Genomic DNA, 27,865 nt, shown 5'->3' on the forward strand with positions numbered 1-27,865 from the left:
ACGTGTTGCAGTGGTCTAACAACTTCCCCAGTCTTGTCCAATAGAAAACAAGAAGATCTTCACCTCTTCAGCAGTGAAAATGCTCGTGACCGTTCATCCACCCCTCTGTTCTCCGCAGGGACTGTAAGTTTCAGCTGGATTATGCGGAACTGTTAAGTGGTTAGTAGCTATATCTAAATGAAATATCTTTTTCCACTTAACCCTGCTGGGCTTTTGGAGAGAAAACCCATGCCAGGCTCATTTCCATAGTGTATCACAGAAGACAAACGACTTGGCTTCGTCAGACTTTAAAAACTGAAGCGTGGTCCCTGCTGCAGGGGTTTTCCTGCAGGGACTCTCTTATCAAAGTGTGTGTCTCTGTGTGTTCCCTTTGATATTGAAAGCAAAGGAAGTTATAGCGTGGGGTTAATGGTGTGTTGTAACGGAAGATTAGGGTGTGGTTTATGAAGCTTGGAGACGCTCGTTAAAAGCCCACTGGAAATTTGACTCTGAAGAAGCTCAACTCCGCAAGTGTAAAGAAGCCGTCTCCAGTTTCTGTCCTGCAGGTTACGTAAGTGTGAGGACTGTCGTGGAATGAGGCTGTTACATCATGTGGGGTCTCGACCACAGTGGAGCCCTGCTGTGTGAGCGTGCAAGAGACCGAGGGAGTGTTCATTCTTGAAGGTTGCCACAGTCCTGGTTCGCTGAGTGATAAAATGCAGTTGGACTTGGAAAATTCATTGATGACATTTCAGCCAAATGTCCTTGTCCCAATCCATTTGACTTTCTGTTACATGTATTTGAATAAGGACATTACACACAATTGCATACTTGCATGTGTTCATATAATTATTGGTATAGGACTCTCTCTCTCTCTCTCTCTCTCTCTCTCTCTCTCTCTCTCTCAGCAGAGTGATGGTAGTTGCAGCACTGCGGTGAATCAGTATGTGCCTCAGAGCAGATCAGAGTGTTTTTACTGTGTTCAGTCTTCATTCTGCAGCACATGGAACGCCTGCAGCCCCTCAGCAGCCTTCGCTGTGTTGTTAATATGTTTCCTCTCAGTGTTTCATCACATCAGCAAATGTACACAGCAGGCTCCTGCAGCTTTAAATTAGAATTCACTAAAAATTCACATATATTTAATCCTAAATGTCACCAGTCAACTAAAGCTTGTTTGGTATCTGAAGTATGCTCTTTTTAGCTTTCTGGAACGACAAGACTGAAGTGCACACTTGATTCACACTCTAGAGTTGTAAAGTAGTTTATTTATTGTTACTGTTACGTGTGAGCCGCCATCTTAAAGTTAGAAAGCTGAAGTTTATATTGTATTTATCTGTTGAAACGCACATTTTATTCTGTAGTGTTCTTTGTATTGGAATCAGAACTGCAAAGGGGAGGGCTTTTACACGCTGCAAGGGAGAAGTTGTATCCTAGGTGTGAGCGTGCAATTTTTCCAACTGTGCTGGTGGGTTAAGAGGCTTTTAATGATAGGTAAAGTGGATGGAGGCTCGTTAAATATGAATGGAACCGAGTGGAAAGCAATTCATTACTGAAACACGGCCAGTAAAATGAAACAGATGTGATATATTTGGTGCTCACACATTGTGAGAGTGTGGACAAACCTGACTAAATGTATATTTCCAGTGATGGGGGATATAGTACCCCGTTAGCCAAAGCTTGAGCGTGGTGATATTAGGCTCAGTTGCTAACTGCACGTACGAAACTGAACATCTTTGTCAGCAATGTGGAAAACATAAAGTTAATTAATTAACTATTAATAAATTATCATTTTTAATTTTGGACATGTATTTTGGACTGCACTTTAATGATATCATAATCAGATTATATCAGAAATAAATTTACATTTGTAAATTGAATGGGATAATATTCAGTCGTTAGCTAAGATCAGAGGAAGAGAAGCTAATAATATAATATTGTGACTTTTAGGTTGTGGTTTATGAAGTGAACTTTCATCTTCTAGAGAAAAATGAGCAGCCCTCTGTGTCCTCTAAACACTCCAGTAAGCAGCATAATCTGAACATACATCAAGTAGTAGCACATTTACAATTTGATTACACCCACACACTCAGCAACACAACAGCGGCTAGCTCTCTCTCTCTCTCTCTCTCTCTCTCTATCTCTCTCTCTCTCTCTCTCTCCTCTCCTCTCTTTTCTCTGAGGGAAGTCTCTAAATATTGAGCAAAAACCTAATTTCCTCTTCCTCACATATTCAAAAGGAAAGACATTCTGTTGGAGGCTTGCTTTTTATTTTAGACTGGAGCTGCGGAGCTAATGTAGCTAACATGTAGCTTTGTAAATAGCATTGTAAAATAACACTGCCTCTAATGTTTTGAAATTTTGTTATTTATTATATTCTAATAAACATTAAACATGTTCTTGTGTTTTCTGTTTGAATGTGTGGCACACAGCTATCAAATAAGCTGTGTATAAGATTAGCTAAAAGCAGTATTAGTAATCAAAATAAGCAGTTACATGTCCGAACTGAAGTTCAGTTTTAGAGTATTCATTCATCCATCCATCCATTATCTGTAACCGCTTATCCAATTTAGGGTCGCGGGGGGTCCAGAGCCTACCTGGAATCATCGGGCGCAAGGCGGGAATACACCCTGGAGGGGACGCCAGTCCTTCACAGGGCAACACACACACACACATTTACACCTATGATTTACACCGTGACCGTGCCGCCCAGTATTCATTCATTCATTCATTATTTGTAAGCTCTTATCCAGTTCAGGGTCGCGGTGGGTCCAGAGCCGACCTGGAATCATTGGGTGCAAGGCGGGAATACACCCTGGAGGGGGCGCCAGTCCTTCACAGGGCAACACACACACACACATTTACACCTACGATTCACCAATCCACCTACCAAAGTGTGTTTTTGGACTGTGAGAGGAAACCAGAGCACCCGGAGGAAACCCACACAGACACGGGGAGAACACACCACACTCCTCACAGACAGTCACCTGAAGTGGGAATTGAACCCACAACCTCCAGGTCCACTACCTGCTGCGCCACTGTGCCGCCCAGTTTTAGAGTATTTTAGAGATTATTGCTTACATATGATTATTCAGAATATTTTTTTTTTAAAAAGCTCTGGGACTGCTTCCTAAATTTAATGCAATCTTTGTAAAATGTAAGGATTTATGAAGCTCTGAATAATTTCTTAAAGAGTCATAATCTCGTCTGCTGTACTCCTTGAAATCACTTCTCTTTGAAAAACTGGGCTGTATTTGAGGTTTCGTAATCTCCTTATCTGAGACTGAGTTGATTGTTGAACAGCTGGATGGAGTCTGGGCTCTCCTCGCCCCTGCAGGCCCTGGTAGCCGGTGCCTTGACGTTACATAAGTCTTTGCATAAACATGTGCTGAGGAGTCTCCATCTCGGAGCATCATAATAAACATCCACATGCTGTCTCCACTGGACACTGTAAGGGTCAGCTTGGCTGAGCCTGACACTAATGAAAACTAACTGGCATTAATAAACACTAATAATTAATATCGTCACTGTCCACTGAAAAACATGTACTTCCAAAAATAGTAACTTAACAGGAGAAGGATGAAACGTTATAAACTTACAGTGGAAGAAATGTAAGAATATTGTATAAAAGTCATTTTATAGCACTGCCATTGGTCCATTCATCATGCAAATTGCACACAATGTGAAGGACTCTTGCTGTATTCAAATGAAGGGCAGAAATGGAGATACATGTTTATCATTGGACAGCGACAACATGTGTTGATACATGAATTCAGATAGACTTGGATTTTGTTGTTCACTTGATATCTAGGCTATGTGTAGGATGGTCTGGTAGATACTTGACTGTTCTCCAGTCCTTGATTGCACTCCATGGCTGCAAAGCAACAGAGATGTGAGAGCACTTCAGTGTTCTCAGGAGAAGACAAACCTGGAACGAAACAGGAATTGCTTGTTATAAACATAAGAGGTGGTTTCAGCTTGGAACTGTAACTTTTCTATTTGCATTTCTCATAAGACCATGAACCTTAGGGAGACGTTTTTGTAGGTTGCATTTGTGTATGTATGGTCTTTATTTTGAACAGTGTTTGGGTGGTGGTACACAGCTGTCATGTGTTTGTGGGTAATCACTGATGTGTAATAATTCCTCCACCTTATCTGACCTTGGAGGACACTATGGTAACCTGAAGTACCAAGTACTTTCTGATGTTATGGTGCTGTCCACTCACTTTAACAAACAGTGTCTGAGTTTGTTAACTGACTCTAACACTAAGAGCTAGTTCAGTTCAGTTCTTTTGCCAGTGAATGGAAAGTCACTGCCTACATTTAAAGGCTAAGCACTTATTTATTAGCACTTATTATTTTAGTTACTGACAGATATAAGTATGAATTAAAATGAAAATAGCAGCTTAATTTGCTTTAAAACTGACAATTTTATTAAATTGACAGAAAAACCCGAGCTCGCTACGGAAATTCTTGAACGCAACCGTGACGTCACTGGTGGACAACAGCTGAACAACGCCGCGGTAAAACACTGTTATGACTGACTGTTATGACAGTATCTAGCTAAATAACCAACATTATTCATGACAATAGCCTAGCAATAAGCTAAACTCAAATTTAGAGGTACCGTTATTCTTGTAAATGTGATCAACGGTCTTTTAAACCTTATTCCTTGAATTAGTAAGAAATAACATGTTTTCTGACTATCAATAAACACAAGTTAGGAACTCAAATTCCACTGTATTTATTTCTTTGACACTTTCATATGCACTCACTATTCTTTCATTTTTTCTCTCTGTCCATTTTAACAATGTATTGAAACTTGGCCACACTAGGACCTGGGGGAGCTGTTGCTCCTTGGACACCATTGGCTATGGTCTGTATTGGGGAGAAGGTGTAGTGAGTTTCCAGATGGCAAGTGTCATTTCAAGACAAAAATAAAGAAAAAACGTTAATTGAATACCTGTTACAATCTTAATAAACCAGACTGAAAGCCACTCATGCATTTGTTGACATAGCATTATGCTAGCAGAGAAACTTATTATTGACGAAGGTAAGGTAAGCCTGCTGAAAAGGCCTTTTAAAATGTTCATACATTAAACACCGCAGTATTTAGGGCAGACAGAATTGATGTTCATTCCTGACGTTATGACTATATACTTTACAGGTGCCTGTATAATAGAGTTAATAGAGTTCACAATGCAGTTTTGTTTTTCCACAGATAGATGGTTATTAGAATTTATTTATTTATTTATAAAAGCAGCAGTTCCTCCAAACACAGTTCGATTAGATGATTTTGACAGTTTAAAAATAAAACAGTTGAATGAGTTTTAACTGGCTCTTAAAAAAATATATATAAAAAAAATAAATTGATTTAAAAATGTTTTGTAACATATACTAAAAATAGTTGAGAAATTATTTGAAAATTTCACTTCTGACATCCAACAGAAGTACAACTATAGAACAATTGTACATTGATTGTACCAGTCTATATTCTCAGTATGTGCGTATTTGATCTTGTCAAAGATATTTGCTGCTATGACGCCATTACCCCTAGACCCCCCACTGGTTAAAACCTGCCCCCCCCCCAATCATTAATCTCTAGTGATGACCATGATGTATCATTTAGTACCTGTGTGTATTGAAGTGAGAGGCGTGTACTGATGGATGAATTAAAACGGGCCTAAAATCGAGCTGGTGAACCAGGTTGAACTGGCAAACTGTGTCCTTTTTGTTTTAAGATATTTGTATGTGAAATGATCATAAACCAAATGTTTGGGATGAGAAATTAAATGTGAGTAACTGGATGGTAATGTGATGTGGAGAGAGAATTCTGTGTTTACCTGCTGAAAAAAAACAAGGTTAACTTAAAGTTAGCACAAACACTGTGCAGTGTCTCTGAGCAAAGAAAGAATTCATCATCTGTGTGTGTCTCTCTCTCTTTGTCTCTCTCTTTGTCTCTCTCTCTCTCTCTCTCTCTCTCTCTCTCTCTTCCCCTCTCCATCTCCATCTCTGCCTTTGTTTTTCAATTATCAATAACCCACACCTATTTTTCAGATGACTATTAATTCACAGTGGAGCAGTAAACAGAGCTCTGATGAAGAATCAGGCTTCAAGGCCATTGCCCTAGTGTCCCACACTCACCACAACCAGGAGGAAAGAGAACTGAAGAACCAAGCCCGCTTTCTCTCACCTGCACAATTTCTGTAATATTTTAACAATATAGGCATCTTTCTCTGTACATTTTTTGTCATTTTACACTCCACCCCTTTCTCTAGCCCTTTCTACATAATTTTTTCTGTTTCTCTTATTTCTCTTTACGCTCTTAATATTCTGTATCATTCTCTCTCTCTCTCTCTCACACACACACACACACACACACACACACACACTCTCTCTCTCTCTCTCTCTCAGAGATATAGCCTTTTAATACTGGAACCTCAAAATTATGTTATGACTCTAAACAAAACTGAAGTGCATGCGTATAAATCATTTACATGTTTTGACAAAGTCGTGTGCTCCTTGTACATTTTGTGCAAACTGGAACAGTCAAATTAATTTACGAGCGGAGCAGGGATAGTTGATCTGATCAACACAGAAAAACATTTGCAGACCAGGAACAATTATTTATTTTTGTATATTTATTTATTTATTTATTTTGTACCCCACAGCTGGAGCATTTCTGTGCTGTGGTTACTAATGCCCCTTTCAGTTCCCTTGACTGATGCTAAAAATGGCTGCGGAGAAATTCTGCTTTGCTGGATTTTCACAGAAAAAAAAAAGTCTGTTTACTTCAGAATCAGAAGCATCTTTAAATATTTATTCCAGGCCAGTCGCATTAAAAATGTCCTTTTAAATGGTAGGAAACCCAGTGTCTCTCTTTATGTCCAGTCAAGACCATCATTAGAACAGAGTTCCAGACAGACGTGATAATTTTTGGATTCAGCTGCAGCTGAATTTTAGCTTATTATTTTTTGTCATTCATTTTAAAATCTACGTGTGTTTGTAGGATTTCCTATAAGCATGTATTTATGTGTATGTGCACATGTGACCTATTATTTTGGAAGGCCTTAGACCAGGGGTGGGCAATCTTATCCGCAAAGGGCCGGTGTGGCTGCTGGATTTAAGTCTATTCAGGCTCAAGCACACCTGATTTCACTCCTTTAATTAGTTGGCTTGAGTAAAACAAATGATCATGTGACCTCCTGGTTGGTTGGAACAAAAACCAGCAGCCACACCGGCCCTTTGCGGATAAGATTGCCCACCCCTGCCTTAGACTAAACATTAGTTAGATCAGGTACGCTTTTGTTGGGTGATTCAAAGTGCAGTTTTAGAAGTTGGTTTCACATTCTGCTGCTATTTAAATAAAATACAAGGAGATATTTATAAAGATGTTTGTGGTGTGAAGGATATGCTTCTATCACTGTTTAGGCACTAGACATTAAGTTGGACTAGTTAGCTTTTGTGGTCTGTCAACAGTGCGATCAAACAAACTGGCCTTTGTAACACTCGGTGTGAAATACTCTGCTGAGTTGGCTTCAGAGCTATGTTTTATTTGAGGTGCTGAAGCTCCTCTCAACCACACACACAGGCCTGATGAATTTCTCACCAGTCTCAGACCTCCCACACTTCACACACGTACACACACAAATGTAAGATCAGACCACATGGGCTATATGCAGCAGAAGTTTTTATATAATGGCATAGAAGTGCGTTTATATACAGGGGTTGGACAATAAAACTGAAACACCTGTCGTTTTAGTGTGGGAGGTTTCATGGCTAAATTGGACCAGCCTGGTGACCAATCTTCATTAATTGCACGTTGCACCAGTAAGAGCAGAGTGTGAAGGTTCAATTAGCAGAGGGTAAGAGCACAGTTTTGCTCAAAATATTGCAATGCACACAACATTACGGGTGACACACCAGAGTTCAAAAGAGGAGAAATTGTTGGTGCACGTCTTGCTGCCACATCTGTGACCAAGACTTTGTGATGTATCAAGAGCAACGGTATCCAGGGTAACGTCAGCATACCACCAAGAAGAACGAAACACATCCAACAGGATTAACTGTGGATGCAAGAGGAAGCTGTCTGAAAGGGATGTTCGGGTGCTGACCCGGATTGTATCCAAAAAACATAAAACCACGGCTGCTCAAATAATGGCAGAATTAAATGTGCACCTCGACTCTCCTGTTTCCACCAGAACTGTCCGTCAGTAGCTCCACAGGGTCAATATACACGGCCGGGCTGCTATAGCCAAACCTTTGGTCAGTCATGCCAACGCCAAACGTCGGTTTCACTGGTGCAAGGAGCGCAAATCTTGGGCTGTGGACAGTGTGAAACATGTATTGTTCTCTGATGAGTCAACCTTTACTGTTTTCCCCACATCGGGGAGAGTTACAGTGTGGAGATGCCCCAAAGAAGCGTACCACCCAGACTGTTGCATGCCCAGGGTGAAGCATGGGGGTGGATCAGTGATGGTTTGGGCTGCCATATCATGGCATTCCCTTGGCCCAATACTTGTGCTAGATGGGCGCGTCATTGCCAAGGACTACCGAAGCATTCTGGAGGACCATGTGCATCCAATGGTTCAAACATTGTGTCCTGAAGGCGGTGCCGTGTATCAGGACGACAATGCACCAATACACACAGCAGGACTGGTGAAAGATTGGTTTGATGAACATGAAAGTGAAGTTGAACATCTCCCATGGCCTGCACAGTCACCAGATCTAAATATTAATGAGCCACTTTGGGGTGTTTTTGGAGGAGCGAGTCAGGAAACGTTTTCCTCCACCAGCATCACGTAGAGACCTGGCCACTATCCTGCAAGAAGAATGGCTTAAAATCCCTCTGACCACTGTGCAGGACTTATGTATGTCATTCCCAAGATGAACTGACGCTGTATTGGCTGCAAAAGGAGGCCCTACACCATACTAATAAATTACTGTGGTCTAAAACCAGGTGTTTCACTTTCATTGTCCAACCCCTGTATTTATCTTTTTATATATGCCCACACAAATACCAAAATATGTATTTATTTCCAGAGGTTATATATTTGTTGTGACAGTTATCATAAATAATTCACACTTTTTTCACAAAAAAAACATTTTTTCATTGGTGTAGTTCTAAATACAATTCTTAAACGATAATATTTTTATTATAAATATATTATTTCATATTCTTACGCATAGTGCAGGATACTGTGATTGATTGAATTTATCACCCACCCTTTCTGTGCCTGTTTGTGTTGCACGTGGATATCGTTGTAGGTTTGGAAATGTAAACACTGGATGTGTAAAAGTCAACCTGCCCTGAAGCTCAATCAGTTTTGGCTCCCGTCGTAGCACTTGAGCTGCTAAAATCTGGCCCTTATCCTGTTTTAATGCACACATATTCAAACCCAGTGAGATATAACTGATCCTCTTTGTCTCTTCCACACTCCACCCTCGATGCTACAAGCGTGTCCTAACAGTATCCTGTCATGCTGCAGCGCATTACCGTCCTTAGCAGTCATGCTTGAAGCAATGAAAAGTCATATGTTGGCTAAAGTAACAGAATTGACTGTTAATGTTCTCCTCCAAGCATATTGAAATGTCCTGTGACATTGTGGTAGCAGCAGTGACTAGCTTCCGAGGAGTGACACGTTGCTACCAACTCCTTCATGGCACGTGGATAGCTGGGGAAATGCTGGAAATAAGGGAAGAATTTGCATACAATAGAAAAAAAGTACACAATTTTCTCATTACTTTAAACATATTTAAGGTATGTTACATATGCATGATACTGAAGTTCATATTTAGCGTATGTATGCAAATCCAACACTGGGCTCTAAGCACCATGGCTGTTTTGACTACATCAGATCATGTTAAATTGTATTTCAGTTCTTCCAAATGGGCAGCTGCATTTCTTGTGTTGTTGAGCCTGCCAATTATCCACATGTGCTGTTTCAGGCCTTGTGTCATAATGCAGTCATAGCTTTGTCAAATCCTCTAATTATATTCTCTTCACAGACAGCAATGACGTGTCAACTGAGGGTAGAAGTTTTAGAAATGGTGGAGAAGAATAATCTGATTCACAGGCTCTGGCTTTATATTGCTCTCGCACCAGCGCTCTGGGTGCTTCATCACAGAATGTAACTGATAGGAATATTTGACAGTTTCATGTGTGTTGATGAAGCTGTGATAACAAGTGTTCAGTAGGTTGGAATGATATTGGTTTCATGTTGGCGGCTTTCCATTTTGTTTACTCTTAGAGTCGCTCCGTTCAGCCCAGTTTGATTTCACGCCGTAACCCGAGGATGCTGTGATTAAATGTTTTATCTGCTGGGTCGAGACAGGACATCTGACTTGTGACTGAAAATGTACACAGTTTAGAACAGGGAGCTTGTCTTTAATCTGGGAGTGAAGACACGTGAGTTGAATTCAATTTGGCCTATGCTTAACTACTCAGGTGGAATGTATTTTAACATCTGGTCTGATAAGAACACTTTCATTATATTAATTCAGTATTGCATTTCATTATGTTTGATCAAATGTACTGCAGTATACTTGGACCTCAGCTTCTGAATTTCCATTTTTGAACACACTGTTAAATGCTTCCTTTAATATTGAAAAATATTTAGAGGTGAAATCCTCATCTATTATTTTTATTTTATTTCCCCGTAGGTCATTCCTTTTTACATGCTCATTTTACCACCTCTCCTACCCCTTACAATTTAACAGGTTATTGCTATCTCTTTACACTCTTATCATGTAAATAAGCTCCATTTTTATTGGCTGTTCTTTCAGCTCAGACAAGTAAATTAATCTGCTGGTGGCTGAATAGGCTTAAATACACTGCATGGACAAAGATTTGTAGCCCCTACTCATCAATATTTTTTTTCTGAACTTAAGGCCATTAAATGCTAGTTTGTCTACATTTGCTGCAGCAAGACTTCAGCTATCGGAACACTTTAGACTAGATGCTGTATGAGGATTTACAAAATGAGGCTAGAGTGGGCTGAACTTTATTTGAACAGCCTGTGCCACTGTGCTAAATACATCAGACAGAGCTTTTTTTTCATGAGCCTGTTTGAGTGTGTGGGTGTGGGTGTGTGGGGGCACGGTGGTGGTGGTTTGTTTTTGTCATAAATGTAATTGCACTCACGTGTAACCTTCCTTAAAATTCTACCCACCGCACTTACCCTGCTCCATTATTAAAGACAAGAACAGGACTATTTATCCCAGAGGCTAACGCTAGCACCATTTAGCATTACTGGTATTTTGACAGTTATGTTTGTCACTGTGGACAATTTGAACACCTATAATTATTGTCCTCACCACTTGATTTCAGGGATTTTTAGGCTGAAAAATGTAACAGCTATTATTTTTTTTCTTTACAGTAATTTTACAGTTTAAGAGTATGTAAGAAAGACAGCTAACCATATTATGCTAATGTCACATCTGTTACAGGAGGCTAATTAAGTGTGTCTTTTTACCAGCTAGAAGTGAGCAATGTTGTGCTTCTGTTATTATCACTACCATGACATTACAGTATACTTTTCTGAGTTTAGTGTGGATATCTGCACTTCTGTTAAGCTGAACAAAATGCTAAAAAATAGAAAAGACCCTGTAAAAATTTATCAGGGTACAGTTGAAATGTCTTTATAGGAAAATCTATTCACTTGCCAGCTAGGAATGGCCCTGGATTGTTATTTATGTTATATAACAACAGGATTCTATAAATGAGAGACACATATTAATCCACAAAATATAGCAATGTTAATATTTAAAGAAATAAAGAAAAATGGAGATCCATGGCCAGTGCAGAAAGTGAACAAGAAGTGCTTGGGCTAACTGTATGACAGTGGGAAGTTATCTACCACCACAGTCTCACTGAGGGTGGATACTGCTCTGCCCACGTTAATAGTCATATACCACATATACACAAAGAAAAACCCATAACACACCGAAAATTCCCTCCCCATCATGAAAAACCCCTAAACACAAGATAACACTCCCAAATAAACCCAAAACTGTGAACAAGGGAGCTGCAGTGCATACTGGGGGCTCCCTGCTAGTTTAACTTTAGATTTTTTAAAGATTCAAACACCAAATGTAAAAGCTTTTTGCTATATTGTCCACCCATATGTACTGGAATATTTGTTTTCACCCACCCTTAACGTCAGTCCTACTGCTATATCACTGCTGAAGAGCAGCATGTGGGCTAATAGTGTGTTAGTTGTGGCTGGTTGGGTTGTGTGTTCTGATCAAGGTGATGGAGTGTGAGTGAGGCTCTGCTGTACCTGTGTGTTGTTGTTTTGGCCTGACCCTAATCCTGCCATTGCGCAGTAGAAGCCAGGCCTCCAGCGTCTTTGACATTGAGGATTACACCAACAAGAGCAGGACAGAGACACAGGAGACACAGACAGTCTCATTCTGCTTCCGTTAGAAAGACCTTCTTTTCTGTGGTGATATAATATTCACTGAAATAACAGCAAGATGCCTTTTCACATTGGTGTCCAATAGATCATATATATGTTATATGTCCAAAATTTGTTGACACTTCGTATGATTAAGAATTTTATATTCAGCTGTGTACAAACATATACACATGTAAAACATGTTTAATTTCCATAAAAAGGCAGGAAGCAAAACGGAATGCTTTGGAGCTGATGCACATGAGCTTAAGGTCACCATTAGATGTAGCTGGACCTTACCAACATGTGACTTTGCTAATTTAACATCTAGTGGAAAGCCTTCCCAAAAGTGTTGAGGCAGTTACTGCAGCGAAGTGAACTAACTCCATAATCATATCTCTAATTTTGGAAGAAAATATTGGATAAAAAGGTGTCCACATTAAATAAAAACAGTTATTTCAGACTTAATATTGTCAGCTTCTTGTCATATTGCCCAGCTCTGGAAGAGGCAGTATGTGTCATTTCTATATGGTTTGAATAGCTTGGGACAGACTGATGATTGATTAATGCAAAATCAAACATCAATCACCATCTAAATGCACCAGGTTGGAGTTGAGTTGATGGATTATGTCAGTTTTGTCACTGAAAAATTGTTTTTGTTAAAAGAAATGTGTTTATCTCTCTTTTTTTTGCCAGAGGTAAAAATGCCAGGGTTGTCAGTCCTTGAGACTGAAATGGATAAGTAGCTTTTGGCCCGGTGCAGCATTTCTCCTCTGCCCCTGTCCTTGGCATGTTGTCTCTCTGGTCCTGGCTAGGCCAGGTGGGGGCGTAGCTTCAAGCCTAATCTCAGCTTCTGATTGGCTGGAACCTCAGCGCAGCGATCGTGTGAATAGGCCGGTGGCATCAGATTAGCGTCCCGTTCCTCAATCCTATTGAGGTTTACCCTGTGTGTCCTGATCTGGTCGCAAATAGAAAAGAGGTTCGCAAAGCCCCACGTCAGTCAGGGAGTTCTGTATGTCCTCTGAGGTGTGTATTGCTTTCTTTTTAACATTTTGATGTGTGGTTTGTGCTGGATAGCTGGTTGACTCATACTTCTCTAAATGGATATATAACTCTGTTAGGATTTATTTCTGAAGGGGCTTATGGAATCTGACATTATGTGAACTTTCTAGATCATTCTTGACAGTTCTTGTGTAAGTATTTTTTTATTATTATTTTGTTTATCTGAAGTTTGTTGTAATGGTTTGTTTGATGCAAAACCATTCTAAAGAAGAATATTGTGAATGTGAGAATGAAATGTATCATGTATAACAAAGATGGTAACATTCCTATAATTTATTGTAAATCAGTAAGATTTTTGGACATTTTTCATCAGTTGAAATAATAATTATTTATAATGAATATATTAATTTATAATACTGTAATTACATTTACATTTTATGCTCAGTTGTCATTTTCAAGTAATTTTTAAAAAAGCAATGCAGCAAAACTGTGAAATACAGGTCTGCTCTTGTTCCAATGAGCTGTTGGTCGTTGTAGTGTAAATTTCTCAGTGATTTTTGATGAAGGTCTGTCTGCTGGTAGTAATGGCCTCATTTTCTCATTTGAAGGTTACATATTTCTGCTAGGGTTAGGGTAATTTAAAGTCTATATTACTTGAGTATTAAATTGGGATCTGTTCCTGCATATAAAAGAAAATGGTGGGTGGAGGCCCCGGGTACAAAGTCACGTATTAGCCTCCAGATTTTCAGCAATGGCCCTGCTTCTTCACTGTGAATTACAACATGAACTGGATCTGCACAGCATGGGCGCAATCAGTGATTCACTAAAATGAATTATATTTATGAGTTTCAATACCTGGTCCACAAGGTTGTGCTGCAGGTAGTGTCACTGTGAAACATCTCCAGGGTTCTGGGGTTGTGGGTTTGAGCACCGCTCCGGGTGACTATTGTGAAGAGTTTGGTGTGTTCTCCCTGTGTCTGTATGGGTTTCCTCAGAGTGCTCTTCTTTCCACCCACGCACATTGGTAGGTGGATTGGCGACTCAAAAGTGTCCATAGGTATGAGTGTGTGAGTGAATGTGTGAGTGTGTTTCGCCCTGTAATGGACTGGTGCCCCCTCCAGGGTGTGGCGCCCTTCCTTCTCACACTCGGTCAGGATAGTCGTGGTGCACAGTAAAAATTGTAGTTAGGTAGATGGTTAATTTGCCTATTACAGCCCTTTGCACAAAAATATTGTCACACAAGTTAACAGATGGCATGTTGTATGACCTTTAAGCTGCTTTCAGACAGAACATCATTGTCTGTACTCTTCCTGCTTGGCCGATCAGCTCAGTGCATTGGATTCTAATGTAAATCTCAGGTTGGGTTGGTTGAGGTCAGGGCGTCTCTGGCTGAGTTCTGTTTACATCCTTTCTGTGTTTAGCAGGGAGGCGGTCTGCAAACCAGAGGGCGTTTTGCTCTGACCCTAATGTGAGCAGACAGTTTGTGCCTGATCTACAAGAAGCGCTGTTGCTTTATTTCTAATGAATAAAGTCATGGCGAGCTATATTAGGATTCTCCATCTGTTGCTAAGGTAGAAAAGAGACAATATGAGGTTGTGCAACCAATCAGAGCTTCTGGAGGATTCCAACATAATCACTTTGTTTGTTGCCAATTGTGAGATGTTGCTTCTTATACAGAACGGTGGCACTAGGAGCCGTTATTAATCTCTTTTTTTCTGTTGTTTTGGGGGAGTTGGATGGCAGTGATCCTCTAAATATATGAGTATTATTTTAGAAATGTGTGAATTGTGTTTATTATATGAACAGAGCTGGGTTAGTTTTCACCTCAGGTCACTTCACGCTCAGAGAGCTAATCTAGGATCAGGCTTTCCCAAGTTCCTCCCAGGCCTTAATCACAACCCCATAATTGATCATTGGTTCTGTCATGACCCTTCTCCTCGGGAGTTCTCAACAAAAGTAAAAATACAGTAAGAATAGCGTCTGTGTGATTTTAGCAAATATAACAAAGCACTACAATGAAAACTGATCAAAAATTCTTTATTCATTTATTGCTTTTTTCTCCCTCCATTTTATCATCGTTACTCAGGAGCTCAGGAGTTCCCAGGTCACATGATGATACCAAGCCAGAAGTATGAAAGCTAGTGAAGACAGCACAACTTTCTTTCAAACTGCTGCTAACATAACCACTTTGGACAGCTTTAAACGTTTGAAGGAGAACTCAAACTGTACATTTCTATTATCTTATTTAGATAAACTGATATAAAAGTGTCCCACTTTGTTTTATAATTCAATAAGTAATGCCTGTTGACTCAGACATGACAGTTGCTGCGTATTAATACTCCGACCTTGTTTCTAAAACATTCATGGCCAAAGCCAGTCGGCCAAAAAAGAGCTTACTGATTTACTCTCATACGTCAGTATATCTCTTTTTTAAACCTTTCCACTCAGTGCTGTGGTACTGCCCTCATCATGGTGTTAATAGATGGCAATGTTGATAGTGTGACTGCAGATACAAACCCAGTTTCAAAATGATGGCGCAGTGAAGAAGTAAGTAAACACATAAAGCAATTATTTTCTACAAAATCAGTTTTACCTTTTCAGCTTCACTGGTTTTGGAAAATGTACACACATTCTGAAATGTCTGGAATAAGCTGGAAGGGACTCGAATTATCTTTGAACACATGATATAATCATGCTTGTATATAAAAGCAGCATATGAAAAAGGCCTAGCGCAGGAAATTGGTTGAGACTTTTTACCAAACAATGCACCAGCAAATAAAAGACTTTAAGTGCAATAAGTAGTTGCAGAAATATGAGGTATTTGAAACTGTACAGCTCATAATTTCATCACGCTTCAGAGAATCTGGAGTAAAAGATACAGTACAACACACATTAAGGAAGGTCCAGTCTTCCTTGCATCAGTGGGTGGCTTTAGTAGCCAAACGAGTATAAAATGTTTATAAAAGTTTGCATTAGTGAATGTGCGAGTGTGTGTCACCCTGCGAAGGACTGGCGACTACTCCAGGGTGTGTTCCCACCTTGCGCCCATTGATTCTGGACTCTAGACCCACTGCGACCCTAAACCAGATAAGCAATTACAGACAATAAATAAATCAATATTTTTGTAATTAAAGGAATACTATGTAATATTTGTAACTTAACATTATCTTTAAAATCATTGTGATGATTCACTGTTATTATTAGCTATTATGGAGAACAGAGCCTATATCATTGTTACTCTGGGCCCAGCACTGCAGAAATTGCACCATGTAAAACCTCCCTGCCTCATTGATTTCAGTACAGTGCTGTAAATATGAATTACACTGTAGAGGTAAAAAAAACAAAACACAAATCTAACTGGGCATGAGTTGTTTAGCCTGTATGTGGGCAGCTGATTTTATTAGAGAGAGGGAGAGAGAGGTGCAAAAATGGAGTACATGAATTATTTTCCACGAAAGGGCAGAATTTCAATGCTTGACAGCTGTGTTGTTATAGGATAACTCATTATTGCGTGACAGGGACACACTCCTTTGTCTCGCCTTTGAAAAAAAGCTTCACCTGTCAAAGCCAGCATCGACTGAAAAGCAAAGCTTTGTTCAGTCATCGCAGCCATTGTTTTCAACAGTCACCAACATTACTGCCAGTGAAAGTTCTGAAATATTTTTTAATTCTTTCTCTAATGCCTCGAGCAGTCATAAATGTTAATGCTAACACTAATAAACTGCCTACATTTGGACTCACTTAGCCTAGATTTTTTGCCATTTGCTTTTTGAAAGTGAGTCATGCCTCAAATCTAGAGCAGCAGAAGTCTCTGAAGAATATTCCCAAAATAACCACAAATGTCCTGCAATAGACTTCGCAGTGGACCGTTAACCCGTTTTTAAAAGAAGTAGGCTAGCCACAGCATGCAGGCATCCACGGCACGTGTGTCTGTGTCCATAGTTGTGTGTGTGCCTGTGTAAGTGGGGTCATTTTTAAATCTCTACACAGGGGGCTTTTGCTGACTGTGATGCTGAGGGTTGACCTAAAAGCAGCCATCACCAATTTAGGCCTTTCTCTCTTTCAAATTTTTACAACTGATACCAGTTAATTTTAAGAAGCTAAAAACCCTTATAACCCGTTATTTAGTCCACCATATATTTATAAAGCAAAAACAGCCAAACACCATTTTAGTTTAACTGTGCTAAAAATGTTTACTTTCTGTTTATTTCATCAGTTCTCTTTATATGTGTTTTTGCGTTACTGCACCTTAGCGTACATTAGCGTACAAGCTAATGTTTCTTGGCCGTTTTCTTCTTTAACAGTAACAGTAAACTGGGGGTTGAGTTTAATGACAAACGATTTCTCAGTTGTGCCTTACTAACTAGCCCTGAGGTCACTGAGTTGTTGGTTTCTTTATACAGTCTGTGATATCATAAAAAGTATGTTCCTCTGGGAAGGAGCCCTGGTGTGGTGGGATATTCATATATTTTATTTATGCCAAGAAGTATTTTGCTCTGTCTGTAGACTTTGACCCTTAATAACACTTCACTGTAGCACACTCTGAGTCATAAACTAGACTCATAAGTCCCTGTGGGATTTCTATGAGTAGACTCTTAACTAGAACGTCTCAGAGCTCTGAGTGGTGTGTATTCCCTGGACACAGTTCACACAAGAAAAAAAGAACAAAAGAGGACAATGGGCTTTTACACGTGGCACATTTAGTTTATCGATGCTACAGTAAACCAAAGAAGATTCAAGAGCCATGGATGAGGCTGATGATTTAGATAAGGATGCACTACTATAGAAACTATAGATGATTAAGATAAATTATATCTGAAATCTTGATATGGTGAGTATTAATTAAAATGACCCATAATGTAACATTTTTTGCAATGATCTCTTATAAGCTGTATGTTAAATTATATATTTTAAGTAGATCGGACATGAATAAATAAAGTAAGGCTACTACAGGGTGGGGCATTTATATGGATACACCTTAATAAAACAGGAATGGTTGGTGATATTAACTTCCTGTTTGTGGCACATTAGTATATGGAAGGGAGGGGGGGGGGGGGGCTTTTCAAGATGGTGGTGACCATGGCGGCCATTTTGGATTCAACTTTTGATTTTTCAATGGGAAGAGGCTCATGTGACACATCAGGCTTATTGGGAATTTCACAAGAAAAACAATGGTTTTAAAGTAACTTTATTCTTTCATGAGTTATTTACAAGCTTCTGACCACTTATAAAATGTGTTCAAAGTGCTGCCCATTGTGTTGGATTGTCAATGCAACCCTCTTCTCCCACTTCACACACTGAGAGCTACACCGCAGGAGAAATGCTAGCACTGGCTTCCAGTATCCGTAGTTTCAGATATACACCTATTTAGCCGATACATTATTCCTGAGAGAATAGAGCAGTGCTAGGTGAATATAATAAAACTGTAGTCTAAGAACGTAAGCATATTTATTAGCATTGCTTCCATGTGCATAGCTGTCACCCTTTATGCTGTCCTTTTCAGTGACTTTGGAAAATAATTGTGCATTAACTTCTCTGATGATTGTATTCTTTCATTCATTGTAAGCGGTTATACAGTTCAGGGTCATGGTTATTGTTCAAAATGGCCAGGCTTGAGTTAGACTAATAATAATAATTAAGTTTTCTTGATATTTCTTAAGTTTTATTGATATTTAAATTTTGGACGGTGTAACACAGCCAGTCTTTCCACTGGGTTTTCTGCAGTAAGTCTGTAAAGGATCCAGATAAAAAAGAACGATGTAGACTAGGCCTTTAGCAGTGTGCCCGCAGCTTATCATCTTGGCAGGGTTGATAACACGAGCTCCAGGCTTAATAACAAACCCTCCCTTCCAGTCGATTATTCTTTGGATATGTGTAGTTTAAAGAGAACGTGTTAGCCTCGCGCTACGTGCCCAGGCCTTTGGACTGCTCTCACTAAACTGAGCTGCTTTTTTATTGTAGTATCAAATGCTTTTCATGTTCTCCACGTTTTCCCTCGCCTCCATCTGTTCTTCCTGACAGAGTCTGATCTCCCGCTACTCATTAGTCATGGTTTTTAACTGTATGTGAGGAGAATTAATGTATCTGACACACACTGGTTGAATCAAAGATTCTGAGGATGCCACTCAGAGCCTTGCATAATATTGTACTCAATTAAAACCAGATCATAAATCCATAGATGTGGAGTGAAGGTTGACCAATTTTGATTTTGATGCCTTTAAATCTTTAGAAGAATAGTTAGGCCTGGACAATAAATCAATATCAATATATATCGCAATATAAAATGTTTCAATATCGGCGATATGATTTTTAAACACATTTTCAATATTTCTGACACATTATTTACATCATCTTACATTTCATTACAGGGCACTGTTGTGAGTTGAATATTTTTTAAAATGATATTAAAATTAATATTGACAAAGCCAAGAGGTTTATGTTTGATGGTGATGTCATGTTTCTTGTTTTTCCTTGGCAGTTTTTCTGTGGCTTTTATATTGTTCACATCGATATCAGAATTATATTTTATTGACCGAAATTAAGAAACATATCGTGATATAAATATTGACCATATCGTCTAACCTTAAGAATAGTGCAACCTGTGTTTGACCTTGCATTATTTTGAGGAGAATAATTTCGATTTGGTTGATAATATGCGTATTTTAGCTGGTATTAATCAAGACACCCATAGAATTGAATCTGGAACTTTCAAGATACTGTAAAAACAGGTAGGATCTTAGAGGCCTCTCTAAATGCATATTGCATTTTAAAATCTGAATTTTATGGGCCATTGTCACAATATTGATTTACTAATGATGTGTTGTGCAGCTCGATTTGATGTGATAATGTAGACAGTTTGTAGCCATCTAGATTTTTTCGAGAAGTTATATTTGGTTTGGAGGACTATTTCTGTGTCTGGGCAGGTTTAAGTGTGTTTGTGTGTGTGTGTGTGTGGGGGGGGGGGGTTCTGGTTTGCTCAGCATATTCCAAATCTCTCTTTCTCAGGCAGGCAGCTGAAGCAGATGTGATTTAGCTTCTCTTTTTGTCTGTCAGTCTCTTTTTTCAAGCACATGTTCATCCATGAGAGGACTGAGGCTGAAAATACACTCTCTCTCTCTCTCTCTCACACACACACACACAAACGTTTTTACAGAATAAGCATTTCTTCAATCCAAGAAGATATGTTTTCTTGTGCATTAAAATGTTGAACATGTCACAGTTAAATATTGCATTCCAGTGAATATGAAAATTAATCTTTGTATCTCCATTTAAAAAATATTTTTCTTAATTGACTGCAGTTTGTGTTTCTGTTTGTGTTTAAAATATTAGGAGGACATGTCGTAATAAAAGTGTCAGTGTCCTTGATGTGTCTTTCAGTCACACACACTAGGGGTGTGCCATATCATATCGTTCGCGATAATATCGTCATTATTTTTTTAAATGATAAAAAAAATCAATACCGTGATAATGGTGATGTTCTGACTTGTTTACGTAATGACTTCATGCAGCTGCCCATAATACAGCACAGTGAAGTACTGTGGCTCTGAGGTAGAGGAATTTGCTCAAAAATATAGGGGAGTGACTTCAGTTGTGTGGAGGTGGTGTGGTTACAAAATACCAGACGTACAATAAACCATGGGATTATTTAAGAATGTTTTTAATTTTAATCATTTAGGTCTATTGTGTTCTCCTGATGCAGAATTACAGTCATCGTTTCAGAGGAAAACTGTAATTGTGTAAGAGTTAAACGGTATACATTAAGTGTAAAAATGAGTTTTATAACATGTGGCCTCAGAATTAATGGTTTGTTTTTTCTTTGTTTTGTTCAGACACTGCAGCTAAGAAGGCTTACATAACCGAGGTGAGTTAATGAGAATATATCTTTATTGGTTTTACCTATAGTACAGAGTTTTTCACTCTAAGCTCAATGACCTGTCAGTGACAGTGTAAATATTCCTATAAAAAACTTCCTATATGCATGACACACACACACACACACACACACACACACACACACACACATATATATATATATATATATATATATATATATACATATACACATATATATATATATATATATATATATATATATATATATATATATATATATATATATATATATAGATATACATATATATATATATATATATATATATATATATATATATATACATATATATATATATATATATATATATATACATATATATGCATATATACACAGGGGGTCCTCGACTTACGACCTTGATCCGTTCCTATGTTGCATCGTAAACTGATTTTCGGTGTAAGTCGGAACATACGTACATACTGTACGTAAATAACATACTGTAAGGACTTAGGATCCTATCCTAACACCTATCCTCCTCGGTCCCGAGCCGCGTAACCGTGTATTCTTCCGCCGCGCCGCACCAAACACAAAATTCACGTTACGACGTTTACGACGCAAAACCACTTAAGTCGAAACAAGGCTTTATACAGTAAATGGGAGATGTGTTGTAACCACAAAACATTGTAACTCGGGACTGACGTAACCCGAGGACCTCCTGTGTGTGTGTGTATATATATATGCACAATAACCTCATTAATATTTACATATACATAATTGTCTCCCGTTTACATATTTCTACTTTTTTTTTTTTACTTTTTGCAAAATGGAATCTGAAAAATGTCTCTTTCATTCGCTCTTTCCCTCTTTCTGTTTCTCTAGATGCCATCCTCATCCTGTCACCCAGGTTTTGGGCCTGAGAAGAAAATCGGCCACAGGAGAGTGGATGCATCAGGGGAGACCACCTACAAAAAGGTACAGCCTCCCACACATGCACAAAGAATGGTACCCATAAGGCCTAATGTCTCTATATTTAGCCCTCTTTTCCCTTCCCGTCCCGTCCCCCCTCTCTTTTTTAACCACTTCCAGAAAAGCATGCTTTCATGTGTCTTTATCATTAATGTGGCAGACAGTGGAAGCACTGATGTTGTGCTGTGCCTCAGTACTGTGGCTCTATCTTCTGATACTGTGCATTATGTACTTCACCATCTAGTGTCTGGAGGTTTATAGAGTAGCAGCATCTCAAACTGAACATTGTATTTTTGCCCAGAAATAAAAATGATGGAAGTATCAGTACAACTTAGAGTAGTGTGATTAACATTTGTGGTTGGGGTTAACATATTACCTTGTGGCTAGAATCATTCATGAGAAAAATGAGCTTTGGAAAAACGTTATTGGTTTTGGAAGCATTTATTCACCACAGGGCAAACAGTCCCACAATTAGGTTTTCATTGGTTGTAACTTGTATCCATTTATTAACAATAAACTAATGGTGCATGTTTTTTTAGACGTTCCATTACAAACAGAGTCCAGTGCACAATGCAAGTATTTGATGTGAAACACAGTCGCTGAATTTGTTGCCGTGTTTAAAGACAACACACGTTTGACTCATCTGTTTGTGTTTGACCCCTAGACAACCTCCTCTGCACTGAAAGGTGCCATCCAGCTGGGCATCGGCTACACAGTGGGCAACCTGAGCTCCAAGCCTGAGAGAGATGTACTCATGCAGGACTTCTATGTGGTGGAGAGCATTTTCTTTCCGAGGTGTGTGCTCTTGGGCGAGTGTGGGTGTGTGTTAGTTAGGCACTTAGGAGCAGGAGTGCTGTTGTTTCAAATGTAACCAGTGAAATGTTACCTATGTTTTTATGTGATCCCCTGGAACAGCCAATTTTAAATTGCTAATACACTCATTCTCTCTCTCTCTCTCTCTCTCGCTCTCTCTCTCTTTCACTCTCTCAGCGAGGGCAGTAATCTGACTCCAGCGCACCACTACCCAGACTTCAGATTTAAGACCTATGCCCCTGTGGCTTTCCGCTACTTCAGAGAACTCTTTGGAATCAGACCTGATGACTATCTGGTGAGATATAAATATATCATCACAGTGGTTTGATAAAGTTTATGAAATTTAAGACATTATGGAATCGCACAGGGCGGCAAGGTGGCGCAGCAGGTAGTGTCGCAGTTACACAGCTCCAGGGACCTAAAGGTTGTGGGTTCAAGTCCCGCTCCAGGTGACTGTCCATGAGGAGTTTGGTGTGTTCTCCCCATGTCTGCATGGGTTTTCTCCCACAGTCCAAAACACACGTTGGTAGGTGGATTGGCAAATCAAAAGTGTCCCTAGATGTGAGTGTGTGAGTGAATGTGTGAGTGTGTGTCACCCGTTGAAGCACTGGCGCCCCCTCCAGTGTGTGTTCCCGCCTTGCACCCAGTGATTCCAGGTAGGCTCCAGACCCATAAGGATAAGCGGTTCCAGACATTGAATGAATAAATGAAATCACACAGTAGCTAATTCACATTTAGCAAGATTATCCACAGGGGGCATTGTTCATTGTTCACCAGGGTGACACCAACTCACACATTCACTCACACTATGGACACTTCTGAGTCGCCTATCCTCCTACCAACATGTGTTTTTGCACCGTGGGAGGAAACCGGAGCACCCGGAGGAAACCCACGCAGACACGGGGAGAACACACCAACTCCTCACAGACAGTCACCCGGAGGAAACCCACGCAGACACAGAGAGAACACACCACACTCCTCACAGATAGTCACTCGGAGTGGGGCTCAAACCCACAATCCCAGGTTCCAGGAACTGTGTGACAGCGACACTACCTGTTGTGCCACTGTGCCACCCTAGGGGGCATTGTACTTCACATTGATAACACGGTGTGTCCAATGAATACCAAACTAGCACTCTGAAGGAATCTAATCTATTTGCTTTAGGCACAGCAGATTGGTGTGTGTGTGTAAGAAATGATGGAAGATGGCCACCCTCTCTATGCCCCACCATCTGGGCATAGAGAGGGTGCCTGAGTCGCTCATTTGGCAAAAGGTGTATCGTGTGTAGAGAAACTCAGAGAATGAGTCAGCCTCAGTATGTGTCTGTGTGTGTTAGGAATGCATCATTTAAAAATTCAAGACTAAGGCCAGACCTTTATTTGCATGTGTGTATGTGCATTATTTTAATGTTTATTAACTTTTGAGAGTAAGTACAGATGACAGTGGGTCAGAGACAGAACTGGCAGCTCTGCTGTGGGGAGAAAAATATAACTGGTTGAAAACATTCTGTCACAGCCACAAGCTCCTGTCTGCTTTCATGGGATATTATCTTTTAACTTTTTTAGTTAATGTAGGCTGATGAAATTCAGTTAAGTCCTGATATAAAACTCATTCTCAGTACATTCTCATTCTGTTTTGCTGTAGTACGGGTATTGCTCTACAGCCCTAGTGAGGGAGTAAGACTTTGTATATTTCCTCCTCATATTATTATCTTTTTTGCTAGCAGAAAAAATAGAACTCAATACATTTAAGAAACATTATGAAGTAAAAACATTTTCTCTTATAAATCATATCAGCTTAACTCTCTTTGTTGAGCTGCTAGCGAGCAATGACTAGTGAAAGCACAAAGTGAGAACTTAAAACCTCTTTACTTAAACATCTGTGCCAACATTTAACAGACTTGCAGCTTCTTTAAAATTAAAAAATAAAATGCACTGACCACAATACAAAGACTTTAGTCTCATTATCTAGATTTTCTAGGCTAAAGTTCATCTTGGCCAGAGATTTAAAATCCCAGATCAATTTAACTGAAATCCCCACTGCCAGAACAGCAGCACCAGAGGTATATAATCTGATAAAAATAGCTTATTAAAAACGAGCATTAATGTAAGCTAATAATTATTACAGTCCATCTTTACAGTGGAGTGTGTGTGTGGTTTAAGAGTATATATATATATATATTCTTAAAAGTTACTCTTAATTCTTAAATATACTCTTAAAAGCAATGCTTCTTTAAGGGTTCTTTAGTAAAGAAAATGGTTCTATATGGAACCATGAACACTTAAAGAGCTCTTTGCAACTTTGCATGATTAAAAGGTCCCTTGCACTGTGACAGACTTCATGGAAATGTTCTAAAGGGTTCTATTTTGCACCAACAAAGGTTCTTCTATTGTTACAATGTCAAGCAGCAGAAGAACCATTTTTGGTGCCATACAGAACCCTTTTAAAACGTGCTAAATAGAACAATCTAGCACATTCTTCATCAATCTAAAGAACACTTTCACTGTGCAGAGGACCATTTCAGAACCATGCAAAGGGTTCTTTGAGTGTTCAGGGTTCAATAATTAACAAGCATTATTTATATATATATATATATATATATATATATATACATATATACATATATAGATGAATTACAGCACTGACAGAGGTAAATTGAGGTTAACTGAAGATGAAATATGGAGGGATGTCTTGAGTAATTAGTCGCAAGGTCAAATCAAGTGTACAAAAGCATAATGTAATACTGTGCAGCGATGCATATGGTGGTACACTGGTGAAACACTTTTCCCCCTGTGCCACTGGCTTATTATTTAGTAAACCACTATGAAGTCAGCTAATGGTTTTTCTAAAACTGCACTAGACAGTTCAACACACTTGCAGGTGATGCCTGGTTCTGTTATATTATTAACAAAAGCCCAATTTGGCTTGCAGTACGAGTGTTTGGGAGAAAGGGAGGGCCAAAGAAGGGCAATTATGCAACAATAGGGATCGAATTCAAACACTCAGGGATATTGTTTTATAAATACTGCTTCAGAATCAATTCTGTTCTCCATAAATAGTGATCAAGGCCTTTATAGCCAGATTTTTCCATTGCTTTTACAGCGCAGAGCCATGCTGATGGAAGTGAAAGTGTTCTTAATGGATGGATCTATAGTAATGACTTTAGAAGCTGTAAGATATAAATAGGGATAAAGCACTGTAAGGGGGGGATGGAACTGTTCTAGAAATGTTTTGATTAACTTAAGGGTTTGTTATGATAGGGGACTGTGTGGTCTGTGCTTAGGCTGTAAGCACACGCCTGTGCTATAATCCTACACACACTGCACCTGGGCCAGATGGGGATTTACCACACAAATACTTTCAGTGTTAAACTCTGAAACCATCAGGAACCCTGTTCCTCATTTTATTCCACTGGACAGATTTATAGCTGTAATGTTCAGAGCTGTATATAATTGTTATCAATCTGTTGGTGGAGCCTTGGTGCAGTTAACTGGGAAAGTTAGCTGCAGGAGGAGGAGCAAACCCCAAAGGGACTCAAGGGGCCTTAGCCTCTCAAACTGTAGCCAATAGAAGCCTTATGTCTGTATTTTAACCTGTTGTAAGGTTGAGCACAAGGTTGAGTTTAATTTGGGAGAATGAAGGATATAATGATGAGCAAAGCCATGAAGGGAAAATAATAAGACATAATCTGTGTGTATTCCTCTCTGCAGTACTCTTTGTGTAATGAGCCCCTGATAGAGCTTTCAAACCCTGGGGCGAGTGGTTCCATCTTCTATGTCACGAGAGATGACGAGTTCATCATCAAAACCGTCCAGCACAAAGAAGCGGAGTTTCTGCAGAAACTGCTCCCTGGATACTACATGGTAAATGCAGTGTTATTGAACGTCATGTTACATAGTGAAATTAAGGTGGCTATATAATATCATAACACTTCGCTTACAACCAGTCTTTTCAAACTGTAATAGTGGGTATATCAAATGGGATTATCATGATTTTAGTTAGGACATATTGTTATGTAATATAGCATGTTGTCTTTAATATTTTTGGCTTATTAAAAATGTACCTTTGTGTTCCCATTGTTTACATCCATGCAGCCATTGTAAAACGTACATCAACAGTAGTCAGTAATATACTTTATATAATCAGAGTATTAGTGGCATCAAACTCACATGACCAGACTGAAAATACACTTTCCGACTGTTAAAGAGTGTTCATCTTGAGTGTTTCTTATGCGAGGAATTTACTTTCCATATTTCACATACATTAAAATGGTGCAGCATGAACAATCCATCATTTAATGTGTGTGAGCCGCAGGGCATTAGAACATGCTGTACAGTAATGCCAGTGTTATAAGCCCTTTAACTGGGCCACAGTCAGCTGTTTGTCTTCTGGTCAGGGCTCATCAGACAGTGGCCAGACAGGGTCTAATTAAGTGGGTGTAGAGTGTTGTGAAGTGAACACCGTGGAGTGGGTGGTGGTGTAAATGAATCAGAGTTAAGAGTCTACTTTAGCATTCACCAGACACTTCCATTCTGGAAGTTTTCCAGCATTTCATTATGATAAATGTCAATGTGGCCATGATTACACGGTGCCTCCTAAACCAGAAATGTTAACAAGGCCACAGAGTGTGTGATGTGTGTATCAACACAGGAGAGAGAGAGAGAGAGGGAGAAGAAAAAGACAAATGCTAAATAGGGACGTGATACATTTTTGCCAAGTAGCAGTTCCCTTCGAGAGTCTAAGTACCTAGGCCTGAATGTAGCTGCTGCACTATTTAATGTGGCATAGAATATTCAAAGAAGCTCACCTCAGCTTTATTTCCAAGTGGAATGATGACTGTCTCTTGTTGAGGATTGTGAATATTTAAAGCAGAATTTATAAT

The 27,865-nt window shown here is 39.3% G+C and overlaps 1 protein-coding gene across 1 annotated transcript in view; it reads left to right on the plus strand.

Annotated features, from left to right (window-relative positions):
- Window positions 1-27,865, plus strand: part of LOC136679108 (phosphatidylinositol 4-phosphate 5-kinase type-1 gamma-like) — a 48,024-nt gene that overhangs the window by 3,919 nt on the left and 16,240 nt on the right. Inside the window, exons 2-6 of the mRNA XM_066657410.1 lie at window positions 21,203-21,234; window positions 22,084-22,176; window positions 22,835-22,965; window positions 23,161-23,278; window positions 26,694-26,846. Of these exons, the coding sequence (XP_066513507.1) occupies window positions 21,203-21,234; window positions 22,084-22,176; window positions 22,835-22,965; window positions 23,161-23,278; window positions 26,694-26,846 (527 nt within the window). The remainder of the gene's footprint in view (window positions 1-21,202; window positions 21,235-22,083; window positions 22,177-22,834; window positions 22,966-23,160; window positions 23,279-26,693; window positions 26,847-27,865) is intronic.

The sequence above is a fragment of the Hoplias malabaricus genome, chromosome Y, assembly GCF_029633855.1.
Source record: "Hoplias malabaricus isolate fHopMal1 chromosome Y, fHopMal1.hap1, whole genome shotgun sequence".
Classification (NCBI taxonomy): Eukaryota; Metazoa; Chordata; class Actinopteri; order Characiformes; family Erythrinidae; genus Hoplias; species Hoplias malabaricus.